Source organism: Eretmochelys imbricata, chromosome 2 (assembly GCF_965152235.1).
Source record: "Eretmochelys imbricata isolate rEreImb1 chromosome 2, rEreImb1.hap1, whole genome shotgun sequence".
NCBI classification, from domain to species: domain Eukaryota; kingdom Metazoa; phylum Chordata; order Testudines; family Cheloniidae; genus Eretmochelys; species Eretmochelys imbricata.
In genome coordinates, this window is record NC_135573.1 from 223,548,492 (window position 1) to 223,576,328 (window position 27,837).

Consider the following 27,837-nt stretch of genomic DNA (forward strand, 5'->3'; position numbering starts at 1 on the left):
AAAACTTATTTTCTATACAGAGGCATCCATCTTCTTTATGTTGTCCCATTAAGGGAATTATAAAGAGAATAATATTTGGAGGGGAGGGATAGCTCAGTGGTTTGAGCATTGGCCTGCTAAACCCAAGGTTGTGAGTTCAATCCTTGAGGGGGCTATTTAGGGGGTTTTGGGGCAAAATTGGGGATTGGTCCTGCTTTGAGCAGGGGATTGGACTAGATGACCTCCTGAGGTCCCTTCCAACTCTGATATTCTATGTTCCAGAGTTTTTGCTATTATAGACAATATCAGCCCCATAAATATATGTTCTCATGTTCATCTGATGAATGTTTGTTTATATGATTAATTAGGTCAAAATAAGTTTCTTATGGAGAGGCGGAGTCTCTCTCTGTTAAAGTTGCACCAAGCTTCTATTCTGCAGCCCATATAAGTTTGGCTCCAAAAATACTCTGATCTAAAAACTGCCATATTTGTTGTGAAAACAAAGTAGAATGTTTCTGTAAAGAAAATTAATCAAAATGATGTTTAAATTGCAGGTCATGTAAAAATCACCCCGATTTAAAATATTAACTTTTCCCTGTTTCTTTTTCTTCTTCCATCACCAAACCACAAATTCCTTCAAATTCATCAGACAGTTCAATCTCCTTGGAAACTCCTGTATTTAATGTAAATAGGTGTTTTTTTAGCAGTTATTAAGGTTTTTTTGTTGTGGGTCTTTTGGGGCACAATTCTGATTTGATGGATGTCAAAAGAGGTTTTTTGTCATTGTTTATAGTTAGAACAGATTTGGGCACAAGGGGCCAGATCCTCAGCTGCTATAAACTGGTGTTGTTCCATTGATGTCAGCTGAGCTCTATTGATTTACACTAGCTGAGGATTTGACCATAAATATTTGTGAGAGAATATGTTCCCTCTATTGGCTAGTGATCTTAGAAAGCATATAATGATATTTCTGTAATGAACTGCTAGCAGCAAAGGTCCTTGAGCTCCGGGGTGGAGGCCTGGGTTATTAGAGATGTAGAACCAAGACAGTAATGTCAGTTTTTCACATGTAAGTTTGGTTATGGAGAGTGGATAAGCTCCACGGTCCCATTATAAAGCCAATTTTAATTCTCCTTGCAACTCCAGTAAAGAAGCCTTTTGCTCATTTTTAGGTTTAAGTCTTATTGCTAACTAGAAGGTTTTCTGAACATTTTGCTTAAATGGAGTAGGAACTTCTTGAAACCAAAAAAGGAGGAGAAATTGTTACAAAACCTCTGATGTTTCTTTGTGTCCTTTGATTTCCCAACAAAACCCTAATATGCTACAAAATGTGAAACAGAGTTTTACACTGACTCATGCAATAGGCAGTTTTCAAGCACAATAATAATTTAAGAAATTGCCAATATTTGAAAATGAGACATGATCTTTTGTTGTTAAAGCTGTTAGGGGGTATAAAGGGCATTACAGAGAGAATTTTCAATGTTTATCTGTGAACTAGCCAGGACTACTTTTCAGAAGTGAAAGGAAATGAAACTCTTGGTTGTGTTACAATTATTCTTCATCAAAATGTGTCTTTGGCCTAAGACATCCATTTTCAAAATGGAATAACTAAGAAGCCAAGTTTAAGTGACTAGCCAGAGATTGTATAGGCAATATTTATTAAAGCTGGATCCAGAACCCTGAAGTGGTAGACCCATAAGAGCATCCAATAGAGCACACTTACTCTCTTAAATTTGGTTCAAATCTTTGAACTTAGGCCAGCTGTAAAATGGAGATAACGCTTAACCACCTTTATAAAATATTTTGAGATCTACAGATGAAAAAACACTAAATAAGTGCAAAGCATTTTTATTACCCATATTTTTCAGATGGCATAACTTCAGTGACTAGGAGGGAGGCACTATGGTCTAGTGCAGTGGTTCTTAAACTTGTGTGATCACACCCCGCTTCTTTGTGTGTCGGGTAGCTTACATCCCTCCACCTGGGCACCTGGCCAGCAGCCACCACTCTCTGGCAACCCAGAGGCTCCCAGCTTTTTTTGCTAAAGCACCTCACACACCCCAGACCTTCTGTGACTTCTAGGGAGTGCACCCCTCCCCCACCAGTTTGAGAACCTCTGACCTAGTGCACTAGGCATTACTGTGGAACCAGCATATCAGGAGTTTAGTTCTGAGTCTAAGAATAAGGAAATTATTAATTAAGGACCCCATTAATCCTACACTGTCCCTACAATAAACAAGCATGTTATTCTTATTGGGTATAAAATAAATGCATATTTTATCACTACAATCGTAACTTTGACCCCAAATATTTTTTCACCACTAATTTCTAAATAGTGTCTATCAAACTACATATTCTACTTCTCAAGAATAGCAGTTGCAGGTATTTTAGAAAAAAAAATCTACTATCAATTGATAAATATATTGATTGATTTCTTTTCACACAGGAAGGCAATTAAGTCTATAATTTTTTAAATAACACTTGTAATTTTTAAAAAATCATTTAAAAAGATTGTGTCAGATAACCCCATCTCATTTGAAAGCCATCAGTAATTAGATGATTTCCCCAGGGGATTGTGGCAGAAGAGGGCTCTGAGGAAGGGTTTGACAGAAGAGAAAGCAGTGACCCTCCATATCATTTAGAGGAGGGCATTCCATTCAGAAGGAGATGCATATAAGGAGGCACAGAAATGTGTGTGGGAAACAGGCGGTCATAGATCACTGGCTAGAGGAGCTGGGAGGTGTATCAGTAAGAAACAGGAGTAGACAAGTAAGAAGGGTGAGAGCTGTGAAGAGCTTTGAAAATGAGGGGAAGAAACTTTGAACTCGATGCTCTGAAAGAGGGTAAGAAAGCAGAGGGATTTAAGTAAGAGAGTAATGTGCTCAGAATGATGAGAGAAGAAGAATATCTTAGCAGCTGTATTTTGTATATAAAAGTTTTTTTTAAACTCAATTTCCTGACTCTCTCTCCTACTTATAGCAATTTACTAGATTGATGAGTGCAAAAATACTGTTTCTGTAGATCAGAGGAGAAGGAGAATGCGATTCTAAACTGAGTGACAAATCATTGTAATGGTGTACGTTGGAGAGGTGTGAGAAGAAATTAAAAGGTGTATAAAAGCAATCAGCTTCTTTGGTTCTTGAAAAAGTCACTGTATACTTATTTTCTCTTAAAGAAGAATGAAAGGGGAGCAAATGTGGCAGTAGGCAGAGAACATGAATACAAAATCAAATCATTTTCTGTATTCTGTTAACTGTAGTTGTGCCTTGATCAGAATTGATCATCTCCTCACCTAACGACCACTCTTTGATCATGCTGTGAAGTCATAATACTTGTGATTTCAGAATCCAAACATGAAATTTGAATGTGATGTCACAAATAATTGATCATCACTCAAATCATCAAGAGTTCACAGACTGTTCCTGCTTTGGAAAGTTCTTTCTTCACTCCACGTTTTATGAGCTGCAAGGTACTGCTTCGCTTGTTTCCGTCAACTTATCTCCTCTTTCCTTTTTCTCCTCTCAGGTTATTTGATGTATGCACAGTGTCACGAACAGACAGAGAGACCAAACTAACACTAGTGTTTGAACATGTCGATCAAGACTTGACCACTTACTTGGATAAAGTTCCGGAGCCTGGAGTGCCTATGGAAACTATAAAGGTATCGAAGAAGGATTTTTTTCCCTTCATAATTTTAGGAAATATTACTATGTAAAGACAAAGGGCTTAATCATAAGGATCTTATTCAGGCAAGCTACCTTTTGCTTCAGTGGGAGTTTGCATGAGTGAGGGCTGAGTAAAAGCTGAGTAATCACCTACTTAGGACCTGAGTTCTAGTGCACTGATCTGTGGTTCAGTAAGTGGTAAAACTTTTATTATGGAAATGTTCATACTTGTTTTCCTTTGATTTGGATTTTATGTTCCTCCCCTACCCATGTCACCCCACCTCATCCCACTGTTTCCTTTTAATCCTCCCAGATCTGAATTTATCATTGGAAGTCATCAAATACCTTCACTTACAATAGTGGTTCCCAGCAGCCTTCCCCAGTGGAAGGTTATTCCTTAACTGTTCACTTCAGGGTTACTTGAACCATCCTCTGAAGCACCAGTTAATGGCCAGTGTCAGAGACAGAACACTAGATTAGATGGACCACTCATGTGATCTATTATAACAAGTCCTACTCTCCTATTCCTTTTTTCTTTTATGGTTTTTTCTTTATTTTTTATTCATTTTTTATTCTTTTCCTTGTGTTTTTTTCTTTTTCTTTTTTTAATTTATTCTCTTTCCTGCCTGCACTTACTAGAAAGCTACATACAGCTCTCAAGATAGAGGGCATTCATTGATGGTTCTGTATACCTGAGACCCTTGTGTTCTTGCAGCTGAGCTCAGTGTCACTGAGCAAAGCTTAGGTTGGCATATTGCTACCCTATACATGTGAATTACTTCCATGGCCAGCTGCATTGCAAACCACTGTAGGAACAGGAATGGATGGTAGGTGGCTTTCAAGGAGCTGCCTAGTGGCTTATGCATGGCAGTATGTTTGTGGTGAAGCAGATGGTCAGAGTGGATCCAAAGTCATGTAGTTTTCCCTTCCTGTGTGCATTAATATGCTGCCTTCCTAGGAAGGCCTCTCCCCAAGTTAGAAAATACTAATTTAAATGTATTAACTCCATAACCTTTTTCCCCTCCTGCTGGGGGGTGCCATAGTAAAGCTCCATATTGAGGACTGCAGTTTGAACCTGATCAAAATATTCAAAAAGGGGAATAGAAGCAGCGGGATTGATTGATGTTAAAATGTCCTACCTCATGGTTATGCCTAATAAGCGTTTTGCTTTCTTCTGTGATAAGAAACAACTTTTGCTTCCAAGGAAGGAGTTATCTTGCTACTGTACTAGTCATTTTTGGAGGTGTATTGTGTCTTCTTAACCTGGCAGGACTCCTAGGGAAATAAAGCAGCAGTGGAGGAGAAAGTGGGAGGGAAAAGGGAAATTCACTTAAATTTTTTTATTATTCCACTAATTTTTGTTAACATTGGCAACCTAAGTGATTTTTTTGACCTTTGGGTCTGAAATCATACACTTCAGAGACAGATCATTTTACTTATCAAAGCCACAAAAAGTGTAACTTAAGGCAGTTCCAGTAGTTTTATTTTTGTAAGCAATCTTCTTGCATAAATGTTAAATTAAAAAAAGGAGAACAGCTGGATTCAGCCTCAGCAGTGGATTGAAATGTAACTCGCATATTACAAAGATGCCATGTTCTAATGCTTTTAGGGTTCTGCTCTTCGCTGAGATTTTCAGGGCTGCTGAAAGGATTTGGTCATTTAATCCTCATTAAAATGTAATTAGTTAATTAGCATAAATGGGAATTGAGCATCCCAACACCCTAAGTGGATTTTAAAAAAATCTCACCTTTGTCTTTTAATCATATTTCTTTCAGTACATATATAGATTAATGCGTGCAATAGTCGGAGGCAAACAGAAAAAAAGAATATTGGTCTATAACATTGTGTGCCATTTTTCCAAAACCTGGTTCTAAAATTGCATCGGCAAACATGAAATTCTGCTTGGGAATTAAGTATTTGTGCAGGCAATTATTGGTGTTGTGTATGGACCAATATATGATTCTGCACAGACATTGCAATTCAGATGATGGATTATGATTAGGGCTCTGTGTTTGTCACAGAGGTTGCAGAAGTCACGGAATCCGTGACTTCCTGCAACCTCCGTGACTTCTGCAGCAGCCAGTGGGGACAACCACACCGGCTGCTGCTGGAGCGGCTCTGCAGCCAGCCACACCAACCACTGCTGGAGTGGTCCCAGCCCCTGACCCAGCCACACTGGCTGTTGCTCTGGCAGCCTCAGGCTGCGGGCCCCCGGGACTGCCTGAGCACCTGGCCCCCAGGACCGCCTGAGCAGTGGTCGATGCAGCTGGCTCCAGGAACCTCCTTAGCAGCGGTCCCGGCGGCGGTGGGAGGAGCTGCAGCTTGGTGGCTCCTGGCAGCGGTCCAGGGCAGTTGGAGCAGCCGCTGGCCTCCCGGGGCTTCCCCCACGGTAGCGGCCAGAGCAGCTGTTGGCCCCCTGGAGCTCCCCAATGGCCGCTGGTGCTGTGGGCTTCCTCCCCTCCCAGCAGCGCCCCCCCCCAAAAAAAAAAAAAAAAAGATTCTATCCGGAGTATTTATGGTAGACAACATGGACAGGTCACAGGCTATGATTTTTTTGTTTCTTGCCCCTGACCTGTCCATGACTTTTACTAAAATACTCATGATTAAATCATAGCCTTAATCATGATAATTTGGTTCTATAAAGCATGTGAAGGAGAAGAGTCTAGCCTTCTTAAAATGAACAGGCTCAGTTCTCCCCACTTATGCCTATGTAAATTTCATTGCAGTCAGTGGAGTAAATCAGAGCAAAATTTGGCTTTTGATGTCTACAAAAGCCAATTTAATGGATAAAGGAAAAAATCCAGCTAGTGTTTCATAGAATCATAGAATATCAGGGTTGGAAGGGACCTCAGGAGGTCATCTAGTCCAACCCCCTGCTCAAAGCAGGACCAATCCCTAACTAAATCACCCCAGCCAGGGCTTTTTTGTTTACATGATCCCTTTTCCTGATTTCAGCATTTACATGTGTTGGTGTATGAACTTTATGTGCCACAGAGAGAAGGAAACCGAGGAGTCTGTGCTTCAGCCTGGAGGTATAAATTCCAGCTCAAGAAGACATAACTGCACTAGATGTGATCAAGCTAGTGCACTAAGAATAGAAGTGTGGCTGCCATATATTCCTAGCCTCTTGGTTAGGATCCTGCTTGTGCCACAGTGGCTACATTTGTATTTTTAGCACGCTAGTTCGATGAGAGCTAGCACAAGTATGTCTCCTCAAGCAGGAATTTACACCTCCAACGCCAGTTTAGGCATACATCAACTTTCTTAATTGTACTTAATTGTACCTTGTTACTTCTGTTCACATGAGCAATGCTCAGCTAGTGTAGTTGAAGTCACTCAGGCTGCTCATGCAAGTAAAAAGAAAAGGAGTACTTGTGGCACCTTAGAGACTAACCAATTTATTTGAGCATGAGCTTTCGTGAGCTACAGCTCACTTCATCAGATACATACCGTGGAAACTGCAGCAGACTTTATATATACACAGAGAATATGAAACAATACCTCCTCCCACCCCACTGTCCATGCAAGTAAGAGTTCGCAGGTAGGGTTGCCAGCTTTCTGATTGCAGAAAACTGAACTCCCTTGCCTGGCCCCTGCCCCTTCTTTGAGGCTCTGCCCCCGCTCACTCCATCTTCTCTTCCTCCATTGCTCACTTTCCCCTACCCTTGCTCATTTTCACTGGGCTAGGGCAGGGGGTTGGGGTTCGGGAGGGGGTTTGGGCTCCAGATGAGGGTGAGCGCTCTGGGGTGGGGCCGGGGATGAGGGGTTTGGAGTGCAGGAGGGAGCTCCAGGCTGGGGGTGGGGCCGAGGTGTTCGGAGTGAGAGATCACAAAGGTTTTTGATGCACCTAATTCCCATTGATTTTAGTGGGAGTTTGGTGTCTAAATACCTTTAAGGATCTAGGCCTAGGAGTCTAAATCACATTTATTTTCAAAATAGGCATAGGCACTTAGGAGCTTACATCTCACTGAAAGCCTGCTAAGTGCCTAAGTCACTTTTGAAAATTTATCCCAGGGCACTGTGCCACAAATTCACTTTATCCCTGAAAATGAATACAGTCATTGCTCCTTTCTGTGTACCCTGTGAATTCCACTCTGTCTGTGTTAGTAGCAAGTAATGTATCACTTCTTAGTAAATTAAAATGAAGATGTAGCTTCTCAGAAAACAAGCCAGTTTTCTGAGTTTTGCTGTGAGTCATTAGCCCTCTGCCACAGACGCATGTACTCTGATCATGTTTGAGATGCGGAGCAGATGTTGCACTATCACGTGATACTGAAAACAAGGTGAGAAATTCCAGGAATAAATACACCACAGTGATGATGAAACTGCTGTAAAAAGAAGAAAAAAAATCTTCAGTGTGGCCTGTATCTAACAACATTGTTAAAAGAAACTCCTTAAAAAGTGTCACTGCATTAATGAGCCCATTCAAATGTGCATGTTGTAGGACCTAAATAAATGCTTGATTAGTTGGATTTCTAAAATTGTCCTGCTAATATTTTATAGTGAGGAAAAGAAGCAAAAACCTTTTTAGGCATTGAGAGTCATGGTTATATATACATGCAAATAACAGGGCAACATAAAATGATTTGAAGTGGTTTATTATTTTGGAGGACTACTTTAAATAGAAAAGTTTATTCTTTTAAAATGAGGGCTGTTATGCCTCCTAGAACAGCAAGCTGGCTGAATAGATGGAGAAAAAGGAAGCATGCCACACAAATGGCAGCTTCTGGAGGCATTATGGTGTCAATAACATGCTTTCTGGGTGATGGATACAGGAGAGGTTCCCCTTAATGGTGGTGTAGCCAGCTCTTCCCCATACTGCAGCAGTTCCTACAAACATGAAGGCAAAACCATGTCCACTTCTTTGCCGCACCCAGATGGCCCCTCTGGAGCCACTGATGCTGTGCACAGTCTGAGGTCTCCAATCCACAAATTGCCCTCCTTACACTGATGACCAAATTTTGGCTATGCTGGGGGAAAATGACTCTTTCTCTATAGTGCCCATCACTGCGTGCCCCTACCTCTTCGTTAAGGCACTTGTACTGTTACTACCGCAATTTGGATTGTCTAATTTTTTTATTTTGGGAGAGTCCTGCCATTCATTTTTAAGTTTCAGAGTAACAGCCATGTTAGTCTGTATTCGCAAAAAGAAAAGGAGTACTTCATCCGATGAAGTGAGCTGTAGCTCACGAAAGCTTATGCTCAAATAAATTGGTTAGTCTCTAAGGTGCCACAAGTACTCCTTTTCATTTTTAAGTGCCATGGAGCGGACATACTCCGAACCCTAATTATTTCCAAATTCAAACACTCAGAAAATGAAAACAAAAATTCTCTTATTTCCTGTGGTGCCCTAATCCATGCTTGTGCAGAACCCTAATCACTTCCAAACGCAGGAGCTCATAAAAATGTGAAGCACTCCAATCATGTTAAATTACTGTGCCCACTCTAGTGTGATTTAAAGTCGTTCGTGAGTGCTTCACATTTTTTTTGTGAGTAGTGAAGGCAACCTGACCGTAGTAATAATTTGAGCTTCTAAATATAAGTAGGTGAAATTGTAAATGTTGTTGTGTAAAGATGTCTACCAAATAATCACAAAATAAAGGCCGGAGAGAGCTACAAGTCTATAAGGGCTTGACCCATCACCTTTGAAGTCAGAGGGAGGATTTCTATTGATTTCAAGGTGCATTGGATCGGGGACTGTAACTCATCTTTCTTCAGCAAGATTATGGGAATAAAGATAATCCTAATGGATTCTCAGTTGTAGTCAAGGGCTAAGGACCATGGAAAAGCTTACCTCCTTCTGTTCTAATTGCAAGGAGCATTTCTTTGATCCTGCCTTCTGTAACATAAATAACATAGCAACTAGGGCTATCGATTAATCGCAGTTAACTCACGCGATTAGTTCAAAAAAATTAATCACAATTAAAAAAATTAGTCATGATTAATCGCATTTTTAATCACACTGTTAAACAATAGAATACCAATTGAAATTTATTAAATACTTTTGGATATTTTTCTACATTTTCAAATGTATTAATTTCAATTACAACACATAATACAAAGTGTAGACTGCTCACTTTATATTATTATTTTTTATTACAAATATTTGCATTGTAAAAATGATAAAAGAAACAGTATTTTTCAGTTCACCTCAAACAAGTACCATAGTTCAATCTCTTTATTGTGAAAGTGCAATTTTTTTTTGTTACATAACTGCACTCAAAAACAAAACAATGTAAAACTTTAGAGCCTGCAAGTCCACTCAGTCCTACTTCTTATTCAGCCAGTTGGTAAGACAAAAAAGTTTGTTTACATTTACAGGAGATAATGCTGTCAGCTTCTTATTTGAAACGTCACCAGAAAGTGATAACAGGCATTCACATGGGACTTTTGTAGCTGGCATTGCAAGGTATTTACATGCCAGATATGATAAACATTCCCCTTCATGCTTCGGCCACCATTCCAAAGGACATGCTCCAGGGTGATGATGCTCATTAAAAAAATGTGTTCATTAAACTTGTGACTGAACTCCTTGGGGGAGAATTATATGTCTCCTGTTCTGTTTTACCTGCATTTCATATTATAGCAGTCTCAGATGATGACCCAGCACATGTTCATTTTAAGAACACTTTTACAGCAGATTTGACAAATCGCAAAAAAGGTACCAATGTGAGATTTCTAAAAATAGCTACAGCACTCAACCCAGGGTTTAAGAATCTGGAGTGCCATCCAAAATCCGAGAGGGATAAGGTCTGGAGCATGCTTTCAGAAGTCTTAAAAGAGCAACATTCAGATGTGGAAACTACAGAACCCAAACCACCAGAAAAGAAAATCGACCTTCTGCTGGTGGCATCTGACTCAGATAATGAAAATGAACATGCGTCAATTCACACTACTTTGAATTGTTATCGAGCAGAACCCGTCATTATTCATGAGGCCATTAAGTGGCAGCATGAAGGGACATATGAATCTTTAGCACATCTGGCATGTAATTGCGATTAATTTTTTTAATCGCTTGACAGCCCTAATAGCCGCGTGTATATTTGAAATAAAATTAAATTTAAAACAATCTACCAAAACAAGACACTCCACTGCACTTGCTTCTCCCCTGGGGGAGAGGATGAGAGAACAAACAACATGTGACAGCTGTTAGTTATGTTGCTTTATGCACTGCTGAAAGGTGCTCTGATACTACAGTGATAAACATGATATGAGAACCTTCATGGAGTGGAATGAAATAGAATAGAAGGCGATGAGGTAAGGTTCTACTGGTAAACCAGCAATGATGGGTTTCCATGTAGTCAGGAAAAGAAGACAGTTTTTTGCATATCAGGACAACTCACACACTTTCTCCAAAGTAATTTACACCAATCTTTAATTTATATGAGCATTTTTTCTTAATGCCTTTACGTGCCCCATAAGGATAATGACTAGCTCCACTTTGAGATATTGTCATGGATTTGATTTTCCATTTTTGGTGGTGAGGAAAGCTTGCCAAGGGGGTGGTTGGATGGTGGGGGTTTATTTGTATGACTGTCTTTTTAGCACATGTCAAAAGCACTTAGCGCCTTAGCTAGACAGTTATTTGTATAACTTACAAATAAAAAGAATAAAATAAATACATAAATAATTTTTGGTTATATCATTGATTATGAAGGTTAAAGTTTACCTTGGTTAAAGTCCACACAGACTTAAAACTATTCAGGACTCCTTAAACAGTGAAATGTTACTATTCCCCACTCTCTCACTCTTTCTAGTAAATAGAATTATGATTTAGGCATAGTAAAACTGTAATATTGCAAACATAGGAGATCAGATTCAGCTCTCCATTAAATGAATGTAAATCCAGGATAGCGCCATTGATTTCAGTGAAGTTATTTCAGATTTACACTAGTGTAAATAAGAGAAGAATTGGCCCATTAATTTAACTTGCATGTTTATTTTGGTGCATTTAAGAGAATATGATTTAATTTCTGTTACCTCAGTGGAGCTCTAAATTATCACTGTGATGCCAGAAAGCTTCTGGCTCTTAATATTCTGGATGCCTTTGAGACGTAGGTAAAAGCTACAGTGACTGGATAGAGATTACTTCTGAAGCTGGGATTTTTATTGCTAGCACATCACTGTAGTGATAGTCGCTGCAAGCTCTGGAGTGATGCAATGTGAGAGAGAAAGGGAATGCTAATTATGTATCTGTATTCTAAACTTTTCTTACAAGCTACAAGATACTTATCTCTGTCTTTAGTAAATTAAGTCAGATTGTGACAGATCCTTTCACGGGTATGCAGTGTGGAGGTCATGCAAAGAGCCATCCCATCCTCTCTCCCTTTAATTTTTGTGCTATTCACAGGTGTAGTCCTTTTGCCTGAGGGAGATCAAGGACTTCTCCCTCCAGGTACCCCTGAAGGCACACATCACCCCAAAGGGAGTGATGATGCATGGGAGGAGTAGGCAGAATGGCACATTGTGATGAGGGAGCAGGCTCCTAAAAAATCCTCATAAACATATTTATTCTCATTGGCTGCCTGGTTCTGAGAGTTAAGTTAAATCAAGGAACAGAAATAGTGCTCTGTGACATGTCCAGTCAGAACTAAACCAAAACTAATGCAGCTTGAATTCTGAATATCAAATACTCACCATAAAGTTTTTGCAAACAATCTATAAACCAAAAATGATTCATTGTAACTATACAGCAAATAGCTTAGAAGAACAATTGCATTTGCAAAAATTGTAGGACAATCGTGGACAATTCACAACCAGTCAAAGACTATAAATTCATCAAATTATTTAGTACAAACTGTTCACTCAGCTCAACCCATTATCATTTTCCTCAGGCATCTGGTCTAGCACTAGAGACATAAATTGTTTTGATGCCACTAAAAACAAATTATTGTGTCCAGTAGGAAAAAATAATTAATTAGGATATTTTAGTGGAACTCTGATTTTTACTAAGCTGTATCTGTTTCTTCAGCAACAGCTGTATCTAGCTTCATGCATCTGAAGAAAAACATAGACAAAAATGTAAGGGCTGTGTTTTTCCTGCATATTTTGATATTGTAGAACTTTAAACTAGCCCTATATATTTTCATTTTTGCTATTTCCATTAATGTGAAAAATCCCCCAAAATATATTTCCAGCAAAAATGTAAATACCTAAGAGCAGGAGAAAGGGGGATCCACTGGCCATTATTTAGGAGGACACTATTCCAATTGCCTAGAAGCAGAAAAGTTATGCTCCCCAGCTACAACAAAAGATGGTGAAAGCAGCCAGAAACAGCAACTTTGGCTCCCTAGCTGTTCCTGGGGGGAATCAGAGAGAGAGTGTATGTCTGGAGCAGGTGGTTATATTCGCTGTAGGCCCTAAAGTGTAAGATGGGGAAATGTCATGGGGATAACAATTAGATCCCAAGAGGTGTACGACACTGTGGCTGGAACTGGGAACAAGGATCTGGAATTAAGTCCGTTCTTCCTCTTCCCCACACCATCCTGAGTTTGAGGCCGTGAGAGGAGTGTGGGGCTATTGGTAGCACCAGTTTTCCTGCTCAGGCTATGGGATGTTTCACCACTTCTCTGCTGATTCTAGGGTCCCTCCCACTAGCTAAAATTCAGCTGCATTTTCTCTTTCTCTACACAAACATGCCTCACATCCAATGAGGCGGCTTCATTTAGTCTGGCTGCCACACCCCTCCATCTCCTCCAGTCAGGGACACCAGCTCCTCTTCCTCATACTCTAGAATGCTTCCTGTTCGTGGATGTTTTTTGTTATTTTACACAAAACCCAAACGTGACTCTACAGGCTGAATGTGTGAAATATGCTGCTATAGAAACAAGTTCTGCAGTGATTTGCCAGGATCCAGCTGTGGCACTAATTTTTTCCCCACAAGACCTAGAAATAATTGTAGGTCGATTCGACCACCTGGAAGATGCTAAATTAGAATTAAGTCCATGCTTAGGTACAGTAGAACTAAGGAGAAGAGCTTCCAGCCTAAGAGGGGCACTGGGAGATGTGGGCAGGTGATGGTTGTTTGACGCCTCAGAATAGCCAAGAGTGTGTTACGGAAAACTTGCAAATAATAGTAAAAGATATAGAATGCAAACTAAGAAAAGACTCTATTGTGCATGCATGCTTTCCTCGGACATAAGATACCACAAAAGCATCATATATCCAAAGCAGGACTTCTCCTCTACTCTCTCCCACCATCATCTTTTCACATATTTACACAACTTCTTCCTTTATTTATCACCATGCTCTATAATCAACATACGGTTCATGTTACTAGTTTCTCAGGTTTCAAAGTGAAATAAATTGAGCTTTCTTCCACTTTGAGAATATCCCCTTTTTAAGAAGTCCAAACAAAGATGCACATTATTAGTAAGTTAGTAAGCAGCTGCCAGAAAACAGAAAATTAGGAATGGAGTCATGAGTGAAATAATAGAGATACTGTTTGGCACTTAACCCTTTGTGTGACAGGAAAAAACTTCAGTACAAAATGGCTGCTTTATCTGTTTGTAACTTTGGTAAAGGATATCTGTTTTTTTAATATTGAACACTGAACACTCAGCACTACAGACACAGTGGGTCAAACCCTTCTGTGGTGTAACCCTGTTGGCTTGCTTGGGTTACACCGGGCTGAATTTGGCCCAATGCTATTAGCATTCGCTAGCGAGCAGTCTTTCATTTGGTGTCATGTGCAGTGTGAAGAGTTTGCAGTTAAGGGCCTAAATCTGTCCTTAATTGTTGGGTTGAAAACCTTATTCAGAAACTCATAAATATCAATATTTTAAGTTTTTATAACTTCCTCTCTTAATATACAGCTACACAGCAATGCCATTTATGTCAGTGAACGAAACGCAATTAAAAGCCCATCAGAATGTTTTGATTGAGTTCTAAACTTTGAAAGATGAACCCCAAATTCGATATCAAAGTTTGTGTGTTTCTCTCTCTTCCCCCTCCCCCCCAACCAGACATTAAAGAGCTTAAGCCCTGATCCAGCAAAGTGGTTAAGTATCTGCTTTACTTTAAGCACTTGAGCAGTCCCAGATTTAAATGAAGCCAAACTAAAAGACTGCTCCCTAGCTGATGCTAATAACATCAAGCCAAATTCATCCCTGGTTTAACCTGCTGAAGTCAGTAGAGGTATTCAAGAGAAGGATTTGAACCACTGTCTCTGTAGTCCCAGACTAGTCACAGGCTTAATGTTAAGCACGTGCTTAAATGCTTTGCTGAATCAGGGAAATAGTCTCCCCTTGAAATATAGGTGGAAGCCGCATCAGTGGCGTATGTCTATACAGCAAAAGCTGTGCATGAGCTAGCCTACCTGAACCGGCATGACTCCATCAAGTGTGGCTGCCAGAAGCAGTGAAGACAGGACAGTTCAGGTGTCAGAGTAGGTACTACAAGTGTATCACGGACCCTGGGGACGTATTTGGCTTATACTGCCTGATCTGAAACTCATACTGTGTGTTATCTTCATTGCTATTTTCATCTTCCTTAGCTAGATTGAGACAAGCTCATGTAGGCTAACCCAGAGGCAGGGTATGTCTACACAGCAAAAGCTGTGCATGGCACAGTCTCCTGGATAGATAGAAAAATGTGCAGTAGTTTGTCACAGTGGTAAATCCTATAATATAATGGAAAAAGGCTTGAGGGAATGACACAATACTGGCTTCATTTATTTTTTGAAAATCATAACTTTAAATCATAACTTTTTTGAGTCACAATAATTATTCCATTTGATTCTGAAGTGAACTTTTAGAATTCACAAATCTAAAAGCTCATTTCTTTTTAATTCAGATAAATTCAGGACAAGCTAGGTTGTATATCTTTACTCATGTTGAGTAGTATCTGTTTCCACAAGTGGTCCCATTTAAATCAATGGGGCTGCGTGTGGACTAAATTGCTAACTTGTTTGCACAATCAGAGGCTAAATACATGAGACCCTACAAACAACAATGTGAAAAAAGAAATTGCGCCGGAATACTGGTAAAATGTCCCCTTTCTCTGTCAAATGCAACAGGAAACTGCACACTGTAGCTTTAAATTGCCAAACATAATTTAGAAGTCATTTAGCCATCTCTTTGGAGTGTTTCATATTCAAACCAATAAATTCAGCGGCAGGGCTCTCTGCCTTCCATTTTAGGATATGATAGTTATGTTGCATAACTGTGATTTAGGAATCTCAGAAGTCTCCAGAATGTGACAGTATTCTGTGCATGGAAATTCAGAGTAGTTTTCTCTTTACTTTCCCTGCAGGAAAGGGGACAGTACAGTGGCAGAATCTGGTGGGTTTTTAAAATCTAGTTAATGATTCAGTCTAAAATATTCTTTCATTTGAAATTAACTTCAGATATTCCTGTTCTGACAAGTACAGTATCTACTTTATCAAAGACTTATTTTTAGAGAGAAATTTTGACAGCAGTACACTCCTCCTTTAATGTTACAAAGGAAATACTTGCTGTCCAAACCCAGACTTGGCAATTTAACGGAAACGGTTCCAAAAGAATACGTAGGATGTTACAAATGTAAAATTAGTTTAATGAAAGAGTGTACAGATGTCTTTCATGTATTTTAAATAAAAAAGGCTAATTTGAGATTCAAGAAAGTCAACAGTGATCTTTGAGCCGTATGCTTGTTATTACAGCAGTGTGTTGTGTATAGCTCTGTCGTTCAGTGAGAAACAACACAGACCGAAAAGGAAAAGATGTTTTAAAACATGAAATTATGGGAAGAGAAACCATCTTCCAAATAAATGTTTTATTGTCATCTTGTCATCTCCATTGCTCTGTTAACGCTGTAATTAGACCATGTCCCATTCTTCTTTTTGTTTGTTCATGTAATTCCTATTGAAATCTATGGGACTTATTGAACGCATAGGAAAAGGAGAATGAAGGCCAAACTGTGTGGGCTATAGTGAACCAAAACTGCAAAGGGATGCATAATTCACAGGGAGATTAAAATAAAAATAAACCACAGTTTCTTTTGCTTGGTTTTTGGAGCAAAAGTCGCAAAACAAGCAAAAAGCAGCTTTTGGTTCTTGATGAAATGTGGTAGTTTAGCTTCATCACTTCAAGTGTTCAGTGTGTTTCAGAGCTTTAAACTTCCTCTCAATAAGAGGAATTTTCAACCCAATTTTCTAGCCCCAATGCAGTCCTGCATTAGGATTGCAGGATGAGGCCCTTAGAAAATATTGGAGAAGTAGCCATTCGCCTTATGTTTGCATTTTGTTTTTCTACAAGTCTGGTGAGGTAACCCAAATGTGCTAGTTAGTGGAGTCATGCTTCTTTATAAAAAGAAAAGGAGTACTTGTGGCACCTTAGAGACTAACCAATTTATTTGAGCATAAGCTTTCGTGAGAGCTCACGAAAGCTTATGCTCAAATAAATTGGTTAGTCTCTAAGGTGCCACAAGTACTCCTTTTCTTTTTGCGAATACAGACTAACACGGCTATTACTCTGAAACCTGTCATTATGCTTCTTTATGTGACAGAAAGCCAAGAACAGTCCTCCAGTGAGAATAACAAAAACTCTACCCCATGGTGATTGATGAAAATGTTGTACAAGTGAAATGAACTGGAAAGTCATCATCTTGTCTTTTCCTTTGCCACAGGAAAGGCATAAGAGAGAGATTTCTTTTCTTCTGCTCTTGATAAGAAGTCTAATGAAGCATAAGGAGAGGTTACACAGCATGGAAATGTATTACACCCAGCTGCTTGCTAGCTTGCAAAGCTGCAGTAAATAATACTGTTACTATGTAATAAACAAAAGAAAACAGCAATCATTCAATGGTGAACCCTAGCCTCTTTCATTTGTTTTGCTAAATATACAGGGTTTTTCCAGTTCGTTGATTGGTATTTTGTAATAGTACATAGTTCTATATTGTATGTTCCCTGACTGATAATGTTTTGTTAGTTGGTGCCTATAATCGGAGCCTAAAAAAGTAAAAGAGGGTTACTTTTTTAGGCTCTGATTCAGCAAAGCACTTAAGCATGTGCTTCAAGATATCTACGCCTTAGCAAGTTTTAGTCTCAGAACTCTTTCAAGAATGATTACATTGTAGAAATATGATTAATAGGTAAGAAGAGCTGTCATTCCCTCTGTTCTGCTCATCTGTATAAATAATGCCATAACTTTCTTGTCTATCACAAGTGGTTTATTTGAGAACTAATGGCCGTATGGTTTGAAAAAGTATTTATTCAATTCATAGAATCTCAGGGTTGGAAGGGACTTCAGGAGGTCATCTAGTCCAAACCCCTGCTCAAAGCAGGACCAATCCCCAATTTTTGCCCTAGATCCCTAAATGGCCCCCTCAAGGATTGAACCCACAACCGTGGGCTTAGCAGGCCAGTGCTCAAACCACTGAGCTATCCCTCCCCAGCTTAAGGTTATGTCTGTATAATGAGGTAATGTACACAATGGGGGTGTGATTTCTAAAACACTCTAACCCGCGCATTAATTGGTTTGTCTAGAGTCAGACACACTAAAGGTGCACACTAAAGGTTTCCTAGTGCACTGTATCGTAGGGCTGCACTATGTTAAAGAACAGTAAGGAACCTTTAATGTCTATCAGCAGGGTCTACACAAACCAACAAATGCATAACATGTTAGTGCGCTTTAAAAATCACACCTGCATAATGCACATTGCTGTACGGTGTAGACAAGCCCTGAGCAATTTATTCTACAGACCAGCTCGTTCCACAAGATACCGTTCTATTGCATTTTTACCTTTTCGTACACTGAAAGTGTATTCTGTGCAGTTTTGGATTTAGCTTTTGTTTTATTTCTTTAGCCAGGTCTGTGAAACATTTTGTCACAACCTTCTCCCCTCCCCACCATTACTGACTCCTCTCCCGGGCTGTTCCTCTCTTCTCCTCCCGCCCAAAACCCCAGTACCTATTGTTATTCGTCGTGCTCACACTGTGCACCAGTGCAAATGAACAGCACAGTGTGGTAGTGCGCACGGTGGGGGTTTTGCTGTACAGACATGCTCTATGGGGGTGTGATGTCTAACGCGGACAAACATGGTGCGCGCTAATTGGTTAAGAGTGTGTCACGGAAAATCTAGAGTGCCACTTTTTTCCGGGTCTGTCCGGGGTATTAAAGAAGACCAGGTTGAGCCACAGCTGCTGTAAATTGATGTCGTTCTATTGACATTTGAAGGAGCTACTGGTCAGCTAAACACTGCAGGGTGCGTGACAACATGTGCACCTCTGGGACCACTCCTGGAAGCACTTTACTATAATGAGGACAGCCTCTATGAATACTTCCAGTGAGCACGCTGCTCAAGCCAGACCACCACCACACATGGAGTCCAATACGTGTGGCACCATGTGATGGGCCTTCAGTCAGCTCAGCTGCACCAGCACCATAGGCCAGTGGATCCTGATCCATACTTGGGGCTGGCATCCTCAGTGCTGCTCCCCTCCCTTCATCACAGGGAAGCATTAGATTGTGGCAAGGTATCTAGAGTGGTGCTGGTGAACAGACAAAATCAAACAGGACCAAGGGATTGAGAGTAAATGTGATAGAGAGAATGACTATGAGCTAGGGAGAGAAAAGGAAGGGGATGTAGAATGAATCAAGGGGGAGGATAAGGGAGCAGAGGAGAGTGCAGAAATGAGAAAAGACGAAGCCACAGAAAAAGAGGCAGGGATGGGCAGCCTTTTCGCTCTCCTTTCCACCCAGCTGGCAAACTCTTCTGTGCCCACCTCCCTGACCCCATTAAAACCATCCCCTGTTAACCCTCTTCTCTCCAGACAAGGGACCTGGTTCTTCCACACGGAAAATCTGTTGCCCTAGATCTATCTATTTTTAATTAAATATAAACACTGGTGCAGACTATTAACTATGGTAAATACTTACAGCAACTCAAACTCAAGCAGTTCAGAGGAACCATTCCCATTTGATTTTAGTTAGATGAAATTGCACATCAAAAATAAAAACTTTTTTGATGGTTCGTGTTCTACCGCTAACACTGCAAATCCTGAAAGCCATTACATTTAGAACACCCTGCCTGAAGGGACCCAAAAGACCACTGTCCTCTCCTCCCTCAAATCCTTTCCTTAAGACCCATCACCATGACACTGTGCATACAGGAAATTCTTCTTGCATATGCTGTCCAATTCACTACCGTTGCACAATTATAACTGAGTAAACATCAGCCCTTCAAGATACTTCACAAACATAAACTAATTAATCTTCAGAATGTCCTTATGAGGTAGAGAAGTATTATCCCTGATTTTTAGATGGGGTAACAGAAGCAGAAAGAAGTTAAGTGACTTGCCCGAGACCAGATGACTGATGAGTATACACAGTCCACATTCCTCCAAGTACCCACCTTTAATAATAACTGACTTTTTTGTTTATTATGGTAATACCAGGCATGGTGGTGCATGCCTGTATTCCCAGCTACTTGGGAGGCTGAGGCTGGCGGATTGCTTGAGCTCAGGGGTTTTGGACTGTGGTGTGCTATACCGATAGGGTGTCTGGTACCACTGACAGCCTGGCTAGCAGGTGGCTGAAGGACTGGCTAGAACAACAGAAATGACATGTTGTGATTGGCGCTCTCTATGTGAGGGTTGATGGACTGATTGATCAAAGGTGAAGGTGATTATTATCATGTCCAGGAACCCCAGCCAAGAATCAGAGTTACATTATGCTATGTAGTGTCATAGTGACCTCCCTTTTGTCAAATTTAGATACAGCTCCCTGCAGTTCTTGTCAGCTGTGATATGTATGTTGGGCAGAGGGGTTTACTCAAAGGCAGTAGGTCCAATCCAACTCCCTGAAGACAGTGGATAGATTCCCATTGACTTCACCTGGCACTGGATTGGACCCCGTATGAGGCCAGCCTCTTCCCATAAGATTCCACAGTATTCCTAGCCCTTTCTCATGCAGACAGCAAACAACATGAATTAGACTCCAAAACCAAACCCTCTCCCTCTTGGTGCAATTGTCACTTGACTATCAGCTCAGCCTATCTTTTGATACTTCATTCCTTATACTTACTTCAAAAAATGCAGGCCTGGGTAACAGTAATTTTTATCCTAATGATTCTAGCTATTAAGAGACAATGTCTTGGGCTGGAATTTTCAAAGGAGTCCTAGGAGTTAGCTGCCCAAATCGCACTGATTTCCCATGAGATCTGGGTGCCTATATCCCTTAGAAAAAAGAAAAGGAGTACTTGTGGCACCTTAGAGACTAACCAATTTATTTGAGCAAAAGCTTTCATGAGCTACAGCTCACTTCATTGGATGAAGTGAGCTGTAGCTCATGAAAGCTTATGCTCAAATAAATTGGTTAGTCTCTAAGGTGCCACAAGTACTCCTTTTCTTTTTGCGAATACAGACTAACACGGCTGTTACTCTGAAATATATCCCTTAGGTTGCTTTTAAAATCCTAGTCTTTTGTTTTTTTTAAGTAGTAGTAATTCCTTTTTTGCAAAGAGCAGGTGGGGAATACCCTACATTTAGCAGGATATTGATCTTCCAAAACTTGGGAATACAACAAGAGGAAAGGTCTACTCAGCATTTTTGCATCTAGCCAAAGATTCGACACTTTAAAAAGTCTTGGCTGAGGTTTTCAGTGCTGCCTAGGAGATAGGGGACCTGGGCATCCAAATCCCCTTAGCTGTTTTGAAAATCTCAGCTTTTGTTTTTATTTCTCAGTCTATAAACAAATCTCAGTATTTTTTATTGGCCCACTGTAGGCAGGTCCGATGTGGATTTCTGCAGAAATGTAGGCAATGTTGCTGAAGTGTTGATAGGCCAATAGGAATAGTAATCTGTCATAACTCTCTTATATATTTACATAATTTGAATGCTGCACTGAATCTGAATCAGTGTGGTCTAAGTTGTTTGTATGCCACTATTTTGTGTGCTAAAATTTTAGACTTAGTTTTGATCATATTCTGGTGAGAATGTAGAATCAACTAAAAGGATGTTCCAGGTTGTCTGTGGTGTCAACTTGAATTTGCAGCTCCAGAAGATAAATTTACAGATTTACTTTTTTTTTAATCAACTTTACCTCCTGAGCCTGAAGCTCTTTGTAAAGTATTTTTCTTGGTGTATATGTACTGCATTGTTTCAGCTTTCTAATCACTGACCAGCTGGCTTGTTCGTGAATAGAACTGTGGGCCCCTTGCCATGTTTCATGTGAGGTCTTGGCTGGGTGGCCAAGCAGGCAGCCTGCAGCCAGTGTCAAAGCAATTCAAGAGGTATTGGCACAGCAGTGTCCCCATTAATTTCTGCTTGTCACATGCTGTCATGCAAGTTACACCAGAGAGGAAATGACCGTTTTTTAAAAAAAAAAAAAAAAAAAAAAAAGCTTGCTTGTGGCACTTGGTCCCCTCCAGACGTTATCCCTGAGGTTAAACAAGTGGATACAATTAGCAGCTATCCACAGACTGCTGGAGGGAAGGAGAAGCCTAGATGTGGGCCCCACAGCAGTGTGTCTTTCCTGTTAGTGAGGAGTGTCTGCGATCAACATATGCCATATTTTAACCCTTAAAGGGGTTTGATTAGGTAAAAAAGAGCAATTACACCATGCAGTATCATCAATCCCCCAGAAAAGAGCTGCAGGACTGAATGAGTAGAATTTTTTAGTTTATGGAGGTAGACTTCAGTTTGTGTGGCTGATGAGGTGCGTGTGTGAGTGTGTGTGAAGGTGGTGAATTGACTCTTCAGCTGTCATAACTTAGTGTTTATAGATTCTGGCAACAAATGTGATGGTGCTTGCACTGAACTCCTCTCAGTATCATACTGAGCTGGTTAAAATGACTTGGCTCCAGCTTTTCTACTTTTCTAAGATGAGTGATCTCTGACTACATTAACGAATCTTTACCAGGCATTGCCTTGAGTGATGATATCCTTATGATGTTCCCAGCGTACAGCTTGGGGGGACTCACAAGCAAAGTTGTAGAAGGGGAAAGGGAAGAGGTCCTGGATGAGAGAAGAATTTATAAATTAAATATGCTAGAAGCATCCAAAAGTCTTTTTTAAAAGACTGAAATTATAAAACCCTCCTGAGCCTACTGACAGCGCTGTGTGAGTACATGCTGTGCTCCAGGATAGATCAGGTTAGCCAAGGGAGAATCTGGTTCCCAGCATAGAAAAAATAAGAGGCCAATTACATCAATCCGTCACAGTTTTCCTTGTTAAAAGAGTTGACCAGTGTAGGAACCAGGACCGGTGTGAAAAATGAACCTCAAAACTTCACATGAAACTCTGCCCAACCTACCAAACTTCTCCTGGTTTCCTGTTGACAGTTTTGTATGTTATCTATCCCAAAACAGACATTCAAGCAGGTTTCAGGGCTGGTGCAAGCAAATTTTGGAGCACTTTTTAATGCTGTTTGGTTGGGTTCACTAGTTGAAAGGACCAGGATTCAATGTGTTTCTCTCCCCTTCCTGCTCCACGCTCCTTTGCCATGCCAACTTTGTGTCCACAACAGGTATATTTATAGAACAAATTAGGGAGATGGTGAATGGGGGTTCCTGTTAAACAGAAGGACGAAAGAACCTGTGATGTGCCTCAACCAGGGACATGATAAAGGTGGCAAGGCCCCGAAATTTTATTAGGTGCTCAAGGCATTATCATGACAATGCTTATTCAGCATGAGACACCTCACAATCCATCCCAGGAGCTCTAGCACATGAGCAGTAAACATTGCACTAATTTTGGTGGACCTCATGACCTGGGTCTTCATGTTCCTGCTGATTTGGTAGCAATCATTGATCTGATAGGTAAACTTGACATGGCCCAAGTGAGTAACCAAATTGGCCATATATATATATATGCACGTAGAGAAGTTCTAAAACTAAAGACTGGAGGAAAGCTGACAGGCGTAGAGGAGCACATGGTTCAAACAGAAACATCCCGTAGAGGAGGATTTATTAAAGGAGGTACTCTGTATCCTATGAAAGAGGAGAGGATAGAAATTGATAAAGTATAGGCTGGAGCTGAAGAGAAACAGTCAAACAAAAATAATCAATGGGACACGATAGTACCAAGGTACAAAATATATAGGATTGACAGAGTTTGTTGCACTGGTGGAAGAGTGGTCCTATATGTCAAATGTGGCCAAACCACGCTCTTTTACAGTTAAAATGCCACTCGCGGAGGCCTGTCACACACACCCATTCTCTCCTACCAGACTCGGGGGTGAGTGTGGGAGGGAGCTCGGGGCTTCGGCCTGCAGCAGGGCGGTGGTGTTTGGGGCTTCTGCCTGAGATGACTGGTGCCTGCTGAGAGTGGTGTGGCACAACTTAAGGGTTTTCCCCCCCAACAGCTTGATTCATGCCCCCCAGGCACACATCTCCCTCTTTCCCTCAGCAGCACCTCCCTGCAGCTCCCAGGTGTTAGCTCCGCATGGAGAGGCAGCAACAAACATCTGGAGGGCGGGACCGCTGCGTTAGCTCCACAGGGAGAGGCAGCAGCAAAAGCAGCAGCTTTCCCTGAAACTCCCAGCTGTTTGCCACTGCCTCTGGCCATAGCTCCCAGCTGGTTGGCTCCAGCAGCTGCCATGCAGGGAGGGAGCCCCGCAGCACTATGTGACCAAGCGGGGCTAGCAAACCCTGGCAAAAATCTGGGGGAGCACGTAAGTGCCGGAGCCCACAAGGGGAGAAGCAGTTCTGGACTTAGTCCTAAGTGGAACACAGCATCTTCTCCAAGAATTGAGCATCCCTGAACTGATTGGTAATAGTGACCATAATATAATTAAATGTAACAATATCCTTGTAGGAAGAAAATACCAAAGAAACCCACCACACTAGCATTTAACTACAAAAAGGAGAAAACACAAAAATGAGAAAGCTAGTACTTTTGTTTTAAGTTCCTTTGTAATTGTGCTTGCAGTCTTGTTTTTAATTAAGTAAAGGCATCCATTTTTGACACTGCAATACCTCAGTTAATTTTTGGAAGTTTTGGTTCTTTGCAATACCTAGCTGTTTCAGATTGAGCAACAAAAGGAAGGACACAATGGGGGCACCCCACCAAATACAGTAGTATCAACAGCTGTCCTGGTTTGGATGGTGGTGTCCCTATTTGCAGGACATTGTTCTCCCCAGATGCATGTCTTGGCTGGCTTGAGATCATTACAGGGTTATGTAGAGCTTGCACTGAAGAAACAATGTTAATAGGAGGCTTACCACCAGGTAGGTAGGGACCTACAAAGCAGTCATGATAGCATCCAGAAGTCCTAGTGAAAAGTTTTGTTTGTTTACTTATTTAGGCCCAGATCTATAAATCCTATACGAGCTTTGCCTCATATAGGTTTTTCTGCCAGGCACAAACTGTGGAAAGGTTTATGGGTCGGAAAAGCAGTTGTAAATTACAAAATTGCTTTTCCCGACTGTAAAAATCTCACACCCAGACAAGAGCTAGGAAATAGCCCCACATTTGCCAGTTTCTCTTAAAGTGTTAAAAAGAAATTCCCCACCTGTTCTGATTTGCTTTGTGTGTATTTTCTTATAAAAATACTAATAGCCAAAAGAGGAAAGTTTAAGATGGCTAATTTGCATGTCTGGTAATTCCACTTTGACAGGAATATGTAGTATGCAGAATTACTGAAAATGTGCACTGTTGGACAAGAGCTGTATCGATTGTTTTGCAAACATGCAAATTACTTTTATCTAGTGTGAATGTTTAACAGTAGATGCAGTAAAACTTGAAAGATGTAAATTACAAAAAAAAGATCCCCAGATTCTAAGTCACAGAGATGGTCAGTTTAGGTGAAAAAACTTGTAGACACTTAAAATAATTTTGAATTTTAAATTAAAATTAGGACTGTCAAGAGATTAAAAAATTAATTGTGATTAATCAGGCTATTAAAAAAAATTAATTGCGATTAATTGCTCGATTAATCACACTGTTAAACAATAATAGAATACCATTTGTTTAAATTTTTTGGATGTTTTCTACATTTTCAAATATATTGATTTAAATTACAACACAGAATACAAAGTGTACTTTATATTTATTTTTGTTACAAATATTTGCACACTAAAAAACAAAATAAATAGTATTTTTCAATTCCCCCATTACAAGTAGTGTAGTGCAATCTCTTTATCATGAAAGTTGAACTTACAAATGTAGATTTATGTACAAAAAAACCCTGCATTCAAAAATAAAACAGTGTAAAACTTTAGAGCCTACAGGTCCACTCAGTCCTACTTCTGGTTCAGCCAATTGCTCAGACAAACAAGTTTGTTTACATTTGCAGGAGATAATGCTGCCCGCTTCTTGTTTACAATGTCACCTGAAAGTGAGAACAGGCATTCACATGGCACTGTTGCAGCTGGTATCGCAATATATTTACATGCCAGATGCGCTAAGGATTCATAGTCCCTTCATGCTTCAACCACTATAGAGGATGTGCGTCCATGCTGATGATGGGTTCTGCTCAATAACAGTCCAAACGCATGTTCATTTTCATCATCTGTGTCGGATGCCACCAGCAGAAGATTAATTTTCTTTTCTGGTGGTTTGGGTTCTGTAGTTTCTGTGTCCGTGTGTTGCTCTTGAAGACTTATGAAAGAATGCTCCACAACTCCTCCCTCTAAGATTTTGGAAGGCACGTAAGATTCTTAAACCTTGGGTCGAGTGCTGTAACTATCTTTAGAAATCTCACATTGGTACCTTCTTTGAGTTTTGGCAAATCTGCAATGAGAGTGTTCTTAAAACAAGTAACATGTGTTGGGTCATCATCCGAGACTGCTATAACATGAAATATATGGCAGAATGCGGGTAAAACAGAGCAGGAGACATACAATTCTTCCCCCAGGAGTTCAGTCACAAATGTAATTAATGCGTTATTTTTTTAACGAGTCTCATCAGCATTGAAGTATGTTCTCTGGAATGGTGGCCAGCACATGAAGGGGCATACGAATATTTAGTATATCTGGCACATAAATGTCTTGTAATGCCGGCTACAAGAGTGCCATTTAAATGCCTGTTCTCACTTTTAGGTGACATTGTAAATAAGAAGCGAGCAGCATTATCTCCTGTAAATGTAAACAAAACTTGTTTCTCTAAGTGATTACCTGAACAAGAAATAGGGCTGAGTGGACTAGTAGGTTCTAAAGTGTTACGTTATTTTGTTTTTGACTGCAGATATGTAACAAAAAAATTTCTACATTTGTAAGTTGCACTTTCATGATAAAGAGATTGCACTACAATACTTGTATGAGGTGAATTTAAAAATATTATTGCTTTTGTTTATCATTTTTACATATTCTGTGTTGTAAATGAAATCAATATATTTGAAAACAGAGAAAAATATCCAAAAATATTTAATAAATTTCAGTTGATATTCTATTTTTTAACAGTGCAATTAAAGCGGCAATTAATCGTGATTAATTTTTTTGAGTTAATCGCGTGAGTTAACTACGATTAATTGGCAGCCCTAATTAAAAGGTATGTCTGTGTATATGTAATATATTCATTTAAATCATATATGTGTTCAGCACACATTTCTAATATGGAACTTAGTTTAGGCTTGCGGAACCATTGTGATGGCTAGTCTAAATTAGAAGCGCTACATTGGCGCAGCTGCACTGCTGTTGCGTCTCTGGGGAAGACACTCTACGCTGATGGGAGAGAGCTCTCCTGTCAGCATAATAAATCCACCTCTGTGAGAGGCGGTAGCTATGTTGGCGGAAGACGCTCTCCTGCCGACATAGCGCTGTCCACACCAGTGCTTAGGTCAGTGTAAATTATGTCGACCGGGGGTGGCTTATTCACACCCCTGAGCGACGTGAGTTATTCCAAAGTAAGTGGCAGTGTAGACCTGGTCTAAGTCGGAGGTATGGTAGAGACTTGGATTTCAGCCTTGTCTGCTTTTGCCAGTGTAACCTAGAAAACAGGGTCCCCAGTGGTAGGAATTCCAGCTTTTATGGAGTTGGGGTGGTGGCAGGGCTAGATGAAGGTTCTGGGCACACTAGGCATGTGCATAGGTCCCCAGCTCCTGAAATCCCATGAATGATTTCTGAGTGTAAACTTCCATTTTAAGAAGAGCAGGTGGAGGGGTAATATGGGGATGTACATGGGGCCCCCGTTTCTCTTAATATCACCTCAATTAATAGAGCCCTATAGCCTGTCATTGGTGCTAGCTGGTAAATGGGCCATATCTAGGGCAGAGGTCAGCACACCTTCCACATAGCCTATGTCATCAAGGCTCCCTCACTCTGTGCTGAAGCTCAG

General features: G+C 40.4%; 1 protein-coding gene across 1 annotated transcript in view; it reads left to right on the forward strand.

Annotated features, from left to right (window-relative positions):
- Nucleotides 1-27,837, forward strand: part of CDK6 (cyclin dependent kinase 6) — a 181,409-nt gene that overhangs the window by 42,945 nt on the left and 110,627 nt on the right. The window contains exon 2 of the mRNA XM_077809408.1: nucleotides 3,505-3,640. Coding sequence (XP_077665534.1) covers nucleotides 3,505-3,640 — 136 coding nt within the window. The remainder of the gene's footprint in view (nucleotides 1-3,504; nucleotides 3,641-27,837) is intronic.